Below are 14,692 nucleotides of genomic sequence, written 5' to 3' on the forward strand. Positions count from 1 at the left end.
AAAAAATGAAGGAAATAACGACCTTTACTCTTGCTAAAATTTGGAAACAAAAACTCATTTCCCAACAAATCTATTTCGATAAAGCAAAACGAAGCAAAACCAAACTACTTGGAAAGCAGGGCTGAAAGAAGTCAGACTGCATTGCCACAGAACTTGCCAATTTTCAGGGAGTACACGGAGTTTAGATGAATAATGGTGACGAAACAATAATAAAGAAGCCACGTCAAACACAACTGTGACGTCTCTATGTACAGCGTATGAAGTGAGTTGAGCACACTATGTACAGCGATCTGCATTTTCCTCCCAGGGTTCTCCACACGGTGGGCGGCGGGAGTGATGGGCAACAAAACCACCGCCGCCCACCGTGGGGAGAACCCTGGGAGGAAAATGCAGAACGCTGTACATAGTGGCGGTGGTTTTGTCGCCCATCACTCCCGCCGACCGCCCACCTCTCGGGCTTCAAGTTTGCTGTACTCGGGGACAACTTTCTGTGCCTATGCAGTGGAAGCTACGAGCGCGAGAGGCCGGCTTGAAAAACAACATGACCCGCAGTGCCACGCCCCCACTGTACCTACTAGCAATTGTAAAGATGCCGGTCGGGCGGGAGCGCGCGGCGTAGTACCCGGCCTCCCCTCTCCCTACCCTCCCCCCGGGGTGCGCGCGCGGTCGCTCGGGCAGCGCAGAGTAAAACACCCCCCCCCCCCTCCGGAATGTTGCGCGCGACGAAGACGGCGCACTTCCTTCCCGCTTCCCGCCCTTGCGTGCGCGCGATTGAACCACGATCCCGGTTCACCTTCACTCGCACGTAGAGCATACGGCGCACGGCGATGATTTTATCAGCCGAGGACTTTATACGGAACCTCTCGGCGACGGCGACAACGGCAGAAATGCTCCTGAAGTGTCCATATAATTGTCGCAATAATAAAAACAAGAGAAAGTGCCCTCCCGGTCTTTTTTTTTTCTTTTGCTCCTCCGGCACTTTCAGCCAATCGGATAAGGCGACCTTGCGTTTTCAACAAGTATCCAGAATAGCACCTGTAAGCTGCACTTGCAGATATAAGTCTCTTGCATTGTTGCGTTGTGTGATTGTGCTCGAACATCTGTTGTGTTGTCATTATTCAGTATGTGTCTGCTGTGCCCCCCCCCCTCTGGTCCTCAAATGTCCACCTCTCAAAATTTTCTGGGGACAAGCCTGCCTCCCAAAAACTTTTCAAAAATTTCATGATTACTTCTGCTTTGATTCTGCTAAAATTTCACAGTGAGATTGCATTTTATGGCACGGATTGTTCAACATGACCTTCGGCACCGTTACACGCTTGGTCTGTCAAGAAAATAACATGAATTTGCCTTTTCTGTACCTCTCTCGGTGATCAGATCGCACTTTCCAGCGACTCATGAAAAAGAATCTCTAAGGCCATGCTCTGCCATACTACAGATGCCAGAAGTCGCAAGGTAATGTCATAAACGCCATGCTTTAAACATCACTAACTGCAAGAGGTGCAGACAAAGGCAAATTTGCATTTGTTTTCTTGAAAAGTCACCTAAGTAATAGTGCTAAGTGTTATACCGAAAATGAGGACTACCAAATGTGATATTGCTGCAAAATTTGTGTAAGATCAAAGCAGAGGTAAGATCTCTATACTGTTAGCATTCTAGAAATACATTCAGCATGCACAGCTGGCAAAATGCAGGGATCACAGTGGCATAAAATACTATGGACATACTGCAACTTACTTGTGTGGTTGCGAGGACAAAAGGCCATCGTAGTGTTGTCCATTGCACAGCATGATTGTGTCTTGGTCCACGTGACATAGTCGTCCAGCCAAGACATAGGGGGCTGGGAAATGGTTGTCCTGTTGATAAAAACAGAAGACATGCTGAAATCAGGTTCATTTTAAGCAGCCCAGAGCAAACAAATGCAAAGAGCAAAGAATTAAACAGAAACAGCATTAGTTGGCCTGATTGTGCTGATTTTCTATTTAATTCCTTGTCCAGCCAGCACACCCGCATTGATGGTATGGCAGCTCAACACACTGCCTCAAAGCACAAGCATTTAAGCCAGAAACTCCAATACAAATCTTTTGACAGCCAGTCGGCCAAAGGCTTGTTAACGGTGCATGTTATGAAAACATAAAACATCCTTTTTCCTTTTCATGTTTTGCTTTTTACCTGCATGCATTTCTGGGAAAAAGCTCATTCCCCAATAAAAAAAGTTTAGAGGAGCAAGTGCGAAACCAAAAATTGAAAATTTGTCAGCTCTCAAGCAAAAAGACAGCGTAATGTTGTTTTATTTTGCTTTTCACAGTTTCCCCACAGTACTGCTTTCTCAAATGTAATGTTAATTTTTTTTTTCGCTGCATCGTTTGAAAGTGGGCGTCCGCAGCCTGCCTGTACAATGACACTAGGTTACTGTTCGCTTTTATTTTAACTTTCACAATTTGTAAAAAGTACAAAACTTCCATCTGAAAAACGCATTTAAGCGTAACAGCTGGTTTTGAGTGCCACACATTGCTCTTAAGATTTTTTGACCAGAGCACTACCACTTCAGCTAACTGCTCATTTTAATGCTATGGAGTTGCAGACATTTATAGCATTTATCAAGTTACCTATACCTGTATGACTGCCTTCAAAGTGGATTTATATTCAAATGATGCTCAGATGCAACAGCTGCCAAATGAAGCCATTATGATTCTAGTAACTAACATCCTTCAACTAAGCAGATGCGACTGGCTGAAACAACCTGTAAACCACAAGGGGAAAAAAGCTAGAAAAAAGATAACCAGGTAACTTGCGTAGAGGCTTTCATAATGGTTAAAAATAAGGTGTGCATTAACTTAGATTTTTTTTTTCTTTTGTCAATTTGCCAAGAACATAGGTAACTATTTATTACTGAATAAAAAAATGTAGCAGCCTTGTTTTATTTCCAAAGCCAACCCTGCATACACCATCATCTCATCAATGCATCATGAAATAATGTGCAAGCATGTACGATTACCATATGTGCGAAATTGAGGTGTATTTTTTTTTTCTTTCCCCTTGTAGAAATGTTCCTCATTCTCATTTGCTAGACCTACACTACAAATACACGATGCCTATTCACTAATGTGTAATATGTGGCCTAAAATAACATTACACTGCAATATTACAGCTACAGTACATAGTGCAATGTCCCATTTCAAGCTATTATAAGGCCAAAATAAAACAGCAGCACAAGAGATAGATGCACAGCAGTCAGCCCCCTGCAGTTGGCTCTCTCTGCATTGCATGAGATATGATGATGATAAATCTTTACATAGAAAACGAGTGGCCCTATATAGGGAAGTGGGGTAAATAGGAGGGAAAGACGAAGATCACAAATGATGGTCGTATATTACTGAAGATCAAGCTTATTCATAAAGACATTACCATCAATCCATACCCCCTTTGTATAATCTGTCTGTCAGCACAGAGATGCGCCAGTAGTTGAGGCAGTATGATCAAAGAAATGGCTGAACAAAGAGTCACTGTGAAGACCTGTCTCATAAAGAAACTGCAAGAGCCTATAAACTTTTTCAAGGCATGAATAGCCTTTGTGCAGGCATAAAAAAATAAAAATGTAAAGAAAAAAAATGGCCTGGTCAGTTGATTGGTGTTTTTGTTTTTCGGAACATCTTACGAAGGAACCACTAATCTATTTTCTAGCCACAGAATGACCAACTACATTAAAGGCGCCGAGTTGAACTTGCCTCATACCACAGCTTTCGTTCATGCTACAGGTTTGGCAATGGTCATAGCTGGTCCCGAAAAATGCAATAAGACATCAGTTTATTCTATCAACCACTGTTTTGTGCAACAAACTAGCCGATGTTTGTGTCACCGGCGGCAGCAACATGCTCTGGCCGGGCGGCTAGCACAGTGGGGAGCTGGCAGGCCGGCTTGCCGCCATTGTGCTGGTCATTGATCTTGCCGTTATGTAGGTGTATATATAGTGCAGTGAAAACTGCCATCAGCAACCTGCGTCCAGGAAACCGTGGACAGTAAGGCGCCGTGTCATGTGGTTGCACAATTACTGCGTAAAGCTGTTTATCTATTTATCTTAATTTCTATGTTTTCATCGTTTTTGTGATCACCTTTAGACAGCAGTATATGCAATGTTCCACCATTTCACAACATCATCATCATCAGCCTATATTTATGTCCACTGCAGAACAAAGGCCTCTCCCTGCGATCTCCAATTACCCCCATCTTGCGCTACCTGATTCCAACTTGCGCCTGCAAATTTCCTAACTTCATCACCCCACCTAGTTTTCTGCCACCCTCGACTGTGCTTCCCTTCTCTAGTATCCATTCTGTAACTCTAATGGTCACAATATATCACAGACCTAATTTTGGACAGAAGGGACTTCAGATATAATGAACCTTTCTCGCTGGATTATGAATTACGGTCCGCTGTAACAAGCGTCGACTGTACCACAAACCAAAAACCATTCCTTTCATGATCTACCATGAAATTGCCAGTGGCCACACTCTGTAATACTATTAACGTACAATGAACAAGGTTGCCACAATTCAGAATGAGTGGCAGAATTGAGAATAAGTGGCAGCCTTGTTCTGGACGAGCAAGATTCACCCTCAGCATTTGAAGATTTAAAGGAGTGTACTGATACTTATTTTCAGAGTTGTAAAACATTAACTACATGCTTCTCACACATGAGAGGATGACATTTAGCAAGTATGAAGGCAGGGAGACACTTAAAACAGTCTTTAGGTTAATACTAAAAGCTGGTCTCGAAATGCCAGACCAGGCATCATCAACATGATTGACCCGTCATAACACAGCAAAATTTGCCTTGTGCAGCAATAAGGCTCAGTAGGACGGTGTTGCTCATAAAAGAACTACTAATAAGAGTGTTGTGCACGTTTCTCCCGACTTTGCTCGGGTGTGGCAGCTGCATCGATCACAGGAACGGAGCCAAGCCCGAGTATCATGACCTCATCACAAATGCCCCCCCCGAGTACTAGCAGTGAAACACGTTTGCAGAAGCAAGCATTGTAACAAATTACTTGGGGTGCTCCAACACTTGTCAGCATTATTTCTAGGATTTAGAGGGCTTGAACGTTTGTTTAAAGCAAAAATGTTGGAAAAAGTTTCAAGCTATCACATTAGTCCTCATTTAATGCTATGCCTTCCCGACATAAACCGACGAAACAACATGATGAAACAAGGAGATGTGCACTCACAAGTTGTGGTAGGCAGCGGCCAAGCTGATCTGCGAGTACAGTGACTGCGAGCTGCACCCAGGCAAGCCGCAAATGAGATCCTGGTCCTCGAAGCGCGTGTAGTTGTAGCCCGGCCGGACTACAAAATACAGTGGTGGCCCAACGGCCAGCGCAGTCTTCTGCATGTGGAAGTACCCTTGAAGGTAGGAATCCTGCATAAGAGAAATTAACACAAAAGAAAAGTAAAAAGTAAAATCCGTCAATAAAACAAGGAAGTTCTTGCCTTACTGGAGCTAAAGAGATTTTTTTTAAATTTATTTATTGCAGCCCTCCTACACAGCTTGAAATTAAGAAGTGCAGCATGGAGAGGCAGAGACAAGTGAAGAGCACGTGTTTACTCTGGGCTCCTTGCCCAAAACTGCTCTTTTAGCAGCCAAAGCAGTCTAGAAATTTTATTTTTTCTATACCACACCTAGGAGTCTATCACAAGTCATTTTTGTTTTAAGGATTCCCGAATTATATGAAAATATAACATTATCTGTGGTTAGAGTTTGTGGAGGCAAACTTACATCATTAAAGCTATAAGCACAATTCATTACAGCAAACAGCTATGCACAGGATGTTGTGGACAATAGACGCACATGATCACATTCCACGTTTACTACAACAGAGCCATATTTTGAGATTATAAACATCACTGTAGGAAGCAGCAGTAAAGAGAAGTGGTGAAGTGCTGAGTGAATGATGAACTCCTGTCACAACAGAGGAGTGCTTTACAGTTTAGCCATACGTCAAATGCACCACACGTGCATATTAGCCTCAATATATCTACAGCCCTGTTAGATGAAATGCATGACTAATGAGCCAATCGTAACAGCAAGTGGCATGGTGCATAACTGCATCATACTTTACATACAACTGACACCAGTGAGAAAGCCGCTTTTGTAAACTTTATCCCCATGCATTTCTGAACAGACAAAGAAATGCTATAAGTAGTAGGTCATAACGGCATCCTGCTTCTATCAGAACACAGCAGTAGTACAGCCAAGACAAAGGACAGTGAAAAAAAAAAATGCATACATGCGAGACAAGGCAGGGACAGTACGACTACTTATTTTACTAGTAGCACAGTTTATAGCAGCTTTTGCGTAAAAAATTAAAAGTTTTTCAAGGACTTTCAAGGCATTGACAAAGCATTTTTCAAGGACTGACCAAACCTTCAAGTGCACTGGCTTTTGTAATGGTACTGTATCTAATATCCCATGGAGGTGTCACAATTGATGTTGCTATCCGTGGAGGAGGTACGGTTGGTTTTTTTACGTGCCACCTTCTCACCCACAGCTTTAACATATCACAAAAGAAACTTTGCCCACAGCCACCACCGAGGATAAAACTTGCAGCCCGATGCACTAAACATTGAGCTATCACAAAACTTGCATGCTTTTCAGTTTGTGCAGGGGTTTGTAGTGTGCTCGGTGCGGACTCAAAAGGATGGCAGTGCATGCATTTTAAAGGTAACAGCAGGCAATTCGCTTGCACAGCCTCATACGCTCACAGCTGGTGCATGACGGGACAGCAGTTCGCAGTGCAGCTTTCAATGTAGTAGTCATTGTCAGCATTTCTCTTGCAATGACAGCTCTTTGCTGCAGCTGACACACCCGCAGCTGTCACAAGTACAATTCTGTCACATGTGTGAGGAGCCCCATACATGTTATTGTTCGCCTATACATGCAGGGCTAGCACCAAGCACCATAGCAGTTCCACAAACACCATGTGCTGCATGCTTCATTATTCGAAAGCTCACTTTCAGAATCATGAAACCAAATAGGGGACGTATTCTGAAACGTTCCACTTCGGCGATATTTCGCTTTTCGCCTTCAGGCGATTGGCTGGTTGAGCAAAACCGAAAAAAAGTCGCGCCACCTAGTAGTTCCGGTGTACGTCATTTTGACGTCACGGTGTCATTGGGTGCTCCCTGCATATATTGAATAAACGAACACGCCTGTGTCCTACTGCGGCCAGTACATTCGAAAACAACACACCGGAGCCGCTCTATACTCGCACGGTGCGCCCTCTCGTGTGTTTTGCGAAGCGTTCGAGTGCGCGTGTTGGTAGTGCATGCCGACGTCACAGGTAAGCAGCTGGTTGATTTACTGAATGCGACTATCGCCTAGGCGAACTATCGTCGAAATGGAACTTTTCAGAATAAGGCCTTAGGTTAACTTCTCTAACATACTGCCATTGAACTAAAGCTTAAAAAGAACGAGCCTATTTGAAAGTATCATGACTCCACCAACAAGATACAACTCACAAGAGGCATGGATATCTCTTGATCCAGGCCTATCTTAGTGTGTCCCAGAAATGCAAATGATAAGCACATCCATCCAACAAACACCAACATCTGCAAAATACAGTGAGAAGAGGAAAAAAATAGAAACATTAAACAATTTAAAAAGTAACTGCACCTATGTTTTCCAGTCTGTTACAGCCTCCCAATGAACTATGTTAAGTAAAACCATGAGCACAAGAAAAACTCTTATTAAAAAAAAAAAACTCAAACAATCAAGATATTCATTCTGTCAGAACACGAATAAAATACACAAAAGCCAGAAATTAATTTTTCCCACCAAAACTGTGGCAATTTTCTACTTTTGCACTGACTGTGAAAGGAAAGATATCAGATATCTTGCTCAATGTTCAGCATTCTCGTATAAATTTAAGTAACATCTATTGCAAAAAAAGAGATATGCAAGATTGAAAACTTGCATCCATCTGAAAACAGCACAAAGCTAAACTGAGACCGAAACAGGTTCCTCAGATATCGCTTTGCAGTTGAAGAAAAATTTATCCTGGGGCTGTATTTTGTAATGAGCCTTCATCGTTTACACTTTTTGTCCTTTGCCACTGGCTCATGTGAAGCTAATCTAGCCAAGTACTGCCAATCTAGCCAAGTACACGTGAAGACTGTCGATCTATCCAAGTACACATGAAGCCATCTCGTGAAGTAAGTACTACTGTTAGACCATAAAGTCTCTGTATTGCAAAGTTTAATTCCACATGAACTTACTGAATAACTGATAGAGGTTGTGAAAGGTACTAGATTAATTTTAACTACCCAGGGTTCCCTAATGTTTCCCTGGTGCTGTATACACAAGCATTCTTGCATTCCAAACTCCCTGGAACATGGCAGTCATGAGTGCGAACCAAACCCATAACCTTGTGCTTTGTAGAAGGATGTCATGCCATTGGCCTACTATGAGGGAGGACTCCATACGTGCAATGACCTGTTAAAGTTCGATGGATGTCTAAATTTTAAGGAAAAAGGTCAATATTCCGAGACAGCTAACAAAAATTGAAAAACGAAAAAATTTTGGCCCCGTCTTTAGAAACTCTGCAAAACATTTCCAATAACAATTGTGTAATCAATTACACACACACACACACACGAAGGATATGCTATATATGGGATAAAGCAGCCTGCCTAACACTAACCACTGTGAGACGAATTGGTTCCTTCATCAAGGCAGGGGCGTAGTGGTTTTCAAAAAGCCTGTACAGAAATCCTTGTGATGGCTCATCCTCGATCAGGATTGTTTTTGATCCAGAAATACAGCAGCATATGTCCATGCGTTGCATCTGTGAAAAGAAAAACGGTCGCTGCCTGAGAACAAAGTTGGGCAAACACACCACTTTTCATAGAAAAACTATCTCAGATATATGTGTGTGCACATGATAATGAATGTTGAGGCAGAGTGATGGAACTCGAAGGGCGGACAGTGGAATGTTTTGTTATGTGAAGTCTAGAGAGCCGAAGACGAGCAAGTAAGTTCCTTTTACGCATGAGTATGCATGCCGTCAGGTAGCCCAAGCATTGGAACACTCACATACTGCATAGTTACAACACTGACTTCCTCCAAGCATACATGCATGTGTATGCGGAGAAACTGGATTCCAGGAGACATGAGAGCCATGTGGGAAAAACAACATCAGGGGACACGAAAGAGTCAAGCATCCCCGCAGCTGTGCCTGTCCTACTCTGCTATATCGGAAGAGGCCACAGCCCCCTTGTGTCTGTTCTTTATGTTTAATACACATTCGAGATGTTCTATTGTAAAAATTAACTAGAAATTAACTAACGAAATACTGTCTTTTGCAAGACTACATGCCTGCATGTGCTCACACACAAGAATGTGGGCATGTGCCATGATGTGCATTCTACATTGAAATGAGCCTAGAATAATTTGCTACCTGTATCCGTCACACCGCTATTAATAGTGCAAAAGGAACAAATAAAAAACGTCATGGTACATGTTAAGTTAGTGACCCAAGAAAGGTAAACCCCCCTTAACAATATTTAACACAAAGCTACATAACAGACCTGAAGGCAGCCTGAAAAATTAGACATCATCTAGACAATGCAAGCTATAAAAAAAAAGTAGAGCAACTACAAAGCTGGTTAGCAACGCTACATAGTTGCACAATTGCACTGCAGACGTCTGATATGTTGACAACTCGGTTCGCTTCAATCGCTTCATTTTCCACAGGATTTCTCTCTGTGTATGTGCCCATTTTAAGTTTGATCTCACTTGCATAAATGACTCAGACTCTAGAACAGGTGCAAAAAAAAGTGTTCACTATTGCAATGACGCAGCTTTTGCGTGCCAAACAGAATGATCACAAATGTAGCATAAGCTATGCTAAAGCAGAGAAAAGCAGCATCATACCGAAACCCCCATATAACACTTGCATTCAATGGCTTGCTGCCATTGGTGTGTGAAATCCTGCACTAAGTGTTAAGATGTAGATGACCGTTTCCCCTGAGCAATGTGCAAATGACCTTATAGGCATAATTAGCACAATTACACAATCATTTGCTGGTCAAACTGCTTAAATGGCAACAAGATTATTGCTTAGAGCACGAGTTTACAACAAAGGTTATACAGTGTAGACCGCTTATAACGTAAGTCGCCGGAGTCGCGAATATCTGCACTATAAGCGGTACCGCACTATAACCAAAACAACGATTTGCAAGCCCTGCACTTATGCAAACATGTAGACCAAGCATGTAGACACGCTTTGTACTTTTGCGCGCACATCTCGATTAGGTTTTCGTCAGTGAGCTGGCGGAAACATAATCGCGATGTAGCCGGTGCTCGTTAAGTTCGTCAGCTTTGCACCGAGTCAAAACGAAACAACAGTTTGCCGCAACCGCTACGGAAAAGCTGTGACTGCTATTGATGCGATTATGAACAGAGACTTTGCGGTGCTGAAGGCACGCGCCCGACGCACACACCAAGTCTGGACGAATTAACTACCATTCGCTGCAACAACTGGCGGTCGAAACTGCGGTCGCCATCTATGCGATCATCGATGGTGACTACGCAGTTTTTTAGGCACGCGGCCGACGCGCGTACCGAGTAAAAACGAAACTACTGTTCGCCGCAACCGCTGTGGAGAAAACAGCGGCCGCTATTGACGCGATCGTGGATGACAACTACGCAGTTACGAAAGCCCGCGGCCAACGCGGTGTTATGCGCAGCGGTAAATGCAAGAATACAGGCTTTAAAGACACAAATAGGCTCGAAGCGTTCCGGCGTTGCTGTCATTCATGTACGTTTTCAATTGATGGCTGTGGCGATGCGGACTCCACCGGTTCGTTTCGGTTGGACGCTAGCACCGTTCTTGCTCTTTTGCGTCACACATTTGCGGCGCTCCTCGAGCTCCGAAAGTAGTCGGAATTAACTGATGTGCGGCCAAATAAGTCGAATTAACGAGTTTGACTGCATTGAATAATGCACACGCCGGTCGAGAGCCCACACCTTGTTGAGAAGCGTGCTCGCTGCCGCCCTTGTCGGCGAGACTTCCCCGCGGAAGCCGCATTATAACCGGTATTTTGTCTCACGCAGCTGCACTGTAAGCGGTATGCGTATACATGGAGTGCTATGGGAAAATTAACGTGAGTCTGAAAAGACCGTACTATATCCGGTCCTGCACTATAAACGGTTAATTTATAAGTGGTCTATACTGTATTGTACAAAGCAGCTGAGGGCATCACAGTGCCTCTATGTCTGCACAACTGTATGCAGAATATTTCGGCAGTAAGTGTCATCATGCATCTGTAAACCATAGCAGTACAATAGGAACAGGCAGCAAAACATACCGCTAGTTTCTGCAGCCTGTGGGCATGTTCGCTTATTGCGTGTGGATACACAAAGATATTGCGAGAGGCCTGCATGCACTGCTGTCACGTGTCAATTTGCTACAGCCAAGCTAAGTGACATTCGAGATTGCTTCAGTGATTTCTAGACTTATAATAAAGCAGACGAAAACTTACCCTCTGTCTCCTTGCATCGAGCGTAAGCAGCGCAACAAAGCAGGTCATTTGAAGCACGAAGTCGAGGAGAAGCGCGACGCCAGCATAGAGGGCAAACATCCTCACAGCTGGCATGGTGCTCAGGCCCCCTGCAATTAATAGAAAGTGCTTTGTATGCCAAAGGTAAGCTGGTATGCAACAACACGAAAACAAGGAGGTGTAAGAGTTTTGTACAGAAAGAATAGCAAATATTTACTTACCAGCGCATGAGTACAGCCTTGTTCACAGCACAAGTTAATATTTAGCATGTGAAACCTCATCTGCTAGTAAGTGTAAGATAGTATAGCATAGTAGTATAGTAAGTTGTCACTGCACAACGTTTCAGATGTGTTTTGAGTGTTAGAAAAAAATGGCAAATGTTTATTTTCACATGTATAAAACCAATGTTCTCGTAAGCCGTCAAATCTGAATTTTCAGTTTCTGCCAATTTCACCAGCAAATGAAGCTTTCCCTGTGGTGGCTTTGACAGTATATCATCACGTGACATTTATATGAGTAGTGATACCAGAGATGCTAATCTGTGGATGAATGAGGGCAATGATGATGTGCCTCAAGTGGCTGGTCTTCCATATTGCCTGCTGTATCCCAGCAAGACATTTCACTTCATTCTTTACATGTTACAATATACGAGATGAATTTTTTTACAGCGAGAGTCCATTGCAATGTAAGGAATGCTTAGCGACGAAGCCAAAAGCCATATGAAGGTCCCACAAATGCCCGGAATCCATGCTCTCCAGTGCTCGGCAAGCACGCACATGAGATTAGTGACGCTTCTTTTTTACTGTGACGACAAATAGGACACGAAATACAAAAATTATCATGAGCAAGTGTTGCAAGTTCTTACCTAGAAGAAAGCAGGTAGACTCTGAGAAGCTAGCCAGGAGCAAAGATGGTCCAAGGTTTCCAACCACACGCGCTACCTTGTCTTCAATGGGCTCTTCTTCCGAGCCATCATCTCTCTGCGCAAAGCAAGAAGACTCTCATAAAATGGTTCGTTGTGACAAGGACAGAGCCATTAAAGGGACACTAAAGAGAAACAAATCAGTTTAGATAGGTAAGATACAGTCAACGACCGATTTTTCTAGTGCCCGATAATTGTAACGCCTTCACGCCACCGCCATGTACTCCATAGAGCCAATGTATAAGGACGTCTGAAATTTAGGATGCTGAAATCCTTCGCCATTTGATATTCCGCACTTGTTGCCATAACCACAGGTTCAAAACAGTATCAATCAAAGGCACTGCCATCGCCATTTTGACAATCTCACGGCCACTAACCAGAGCTCTCGCATGCCGATCAGCTGGCAGCCATAGCCACTGCGGCCTAGCTGCTTTGACGTTCGCTACCAAGCTTCCTGCTTTTCGGTTCCATGTTTTTCATTGCAAGAATTCGCCGCTGTCAGCAATGGTGCTGACTCCACCCCCCCACCCCTTTGTCATCTTCGCCGATTACTTCAAAGCGCAGGAAGCATGACGTTGTACCATCCCGATTACCAAATGTCAGTTTTGCCACAATGCAGTGGTGTTACGCGGTCAAGCATAGACAGCATATTGCGGTGAAGCATACCAAGAGAAGAAAGGGGCCACTGTCAAGGGACACAGTATGTTTTCTTTAAGTATACATGCGTGCACCTATCTCCTGTCACAGCACGAGCACTGATAAGCCTGATAAGAGCACTGGCAGGCCTTTAGAGCTACAGTTAAACCTGCTTATAACGAACCTCCATATAATGAATTCCTGGATATAACAAAGTTTTTCTATTCCCCGCCGTTACTCCATAGAAGCACATGTATTTGAGACATCTACGTAACGAAGTGGCGATGGGAGACCCCCTCGAAGTAAATAATTTTCCCGGCCGGCAACCTAGAGATTTTGCCCCAAATTTTGTCATTTTTGCGCCAGCAGCAACTGGAGGCACCTTCTCCGCCGCGACAGAATGTGAAGCGGGGCGTCGCACTTGGCGCGCTCGAATTCATGGCGACTGCAAGGCGTGCGAGCGTGCGCGAGGCAGGCCTGCATCCCTCGACCCGGCGATCTTGCCGCCACGGGCATGACCTTTCCCCCTCCCTTCATTCAAACCTGATCCCGACGCTTGCTGCAGCTGGCCTAGCCCGCCAAGCCGGCACTCTCCTTTTCCAGTCGATGTTGCAGAAAAAAAAAAACGTTTTTTTTTTTTCAACGCGCTGGCAGCGCCACTCTTTGGTTACTGCGCAAGTCTCTGCGCTTCAATCAACTAACCTGACACTAGGTGACACTATATGACGCTACGACGCCATCGTGTCGCTTGCTCTTCGTTTCCGACGCCTCGCGCTTGTGCGAAACGACATGTGTCCACGCATCCAGTACCTGGTGTGACATTCCAAGGATGAGTGCTTCGACGAAGAAACGCAAGATATTGACTGTTGAGGACAAAATGGCCATCTTGGACGGCGTTTTTGGAGGCCAAAAAAAGAAGGATGTAGCTGCCAAATTTGGCATCCCAGCTATTTGTTTGTCCACAATTTTAAACGCAAAAGATGCGATTCGCAGCACTGTGGAGCGTGGCACGGACGGCAAGAAGAAGAAGTTGAAGTCATCAACATACGCCGACGTCAACAAAGCTGTGTTCACATGGTTTATGGACATGCAGGCACGAAACGTACCCATCAGCGGCGCTGTTTTGCAACAAGAAGCAAGGGATTATGCTTGCATCCTGGGCTGCGATGATTTAAAGGCAGTAACGGGTGGCTCGAAGGTTTTAAACGCAGGTACAGGATCGTCGGCAAAGTGATCAGTTTCTTTTTCGAATTTTTGTGCCGAACCTGCATATAACGAAATCCTCTTTATAACGAAGTTTTTCGGGAATTTGTCAATTTCATTATATCCAGGTTTAATTGTATTATAGACGTGCCTGCAGTGAACTGAGCCCTTGGGGGCAGTAAAAGGCATAGATTTATTTTTTTGGGGCTGCCCTATTTTTCAGATGTTTTAACGGCCCCTAGGGAGTTAGAAAAATCGGACGTTGACTATTTTTTCAAAACTATTTGTCAGTTTGTATAGTAATAAGTTGATTATTATAAGAGAAAATTAAGGTCAAAGTTCCATTTGATGAATTTCGCAGTGTAGTTCGCCACCGGTAC

At 43.9% G+C, this 14,692-nt stretch overlaps 1 protein-coding gene across 1 annotated transcript in view; it reads right to left on the minus strand.

Moving 5' to 3' along the window:
* Positions 1 to 14,692, minus strand: part of LOC119450421 (NPC intracellular cholesterol transporter 1-like) — a 75,197-nt gene that overhangs the window by 27,739 nt on the left and 32,766 nt on the right. Inside the window, exons 13-18 of the mRNA XM_037713863.2 lie at positions 12,417 to 12,531; positions 11,534 to 11,661; positions 8,692 to 8,835; positions 7,511 to 7,600; positions 5,221 to 5,411; positions 1,735 to 1,853 (exon numbers count right to left, since the gene is read on the minus strand). Of these exons, the coding sequence (XP_037569791.1) occupies positions 1,735 to 1,853; positions 5,221 to 5,411; positions 7,511 to 7,600; positions 8,692 to 8,835; positions 11,534 to 11,661; positions 12,417 to 12,531 (787 nt within the window). The remainder of the gene's footprint in view (positions 1 to 1,734; positions 1,854 to 5,220; positions 5,412 to 7,510; positions 7,601 to 8,691; positions 8,836 to 11,533; positions 11,662 to 12,416; positions 12,532 to 14,692) is intronic.

This window comes from Dermacentor silvarum, chromosome 4 (assembly GCF_013339745.2).
Source record: "Dermacentor silvarum isolate Dsil-2018 chromosome 4, BIME_Dsil_1.4, whole genome shotgun sequence".
In the NCBI taxonomy this organism is placed as follows: domain Eukaryota; kingdom Metazoa; phylum Arthropoda; class Arachnida; order Ixodida; family Ixodidae; genus Dermacentor; species Dermacentor silvarum.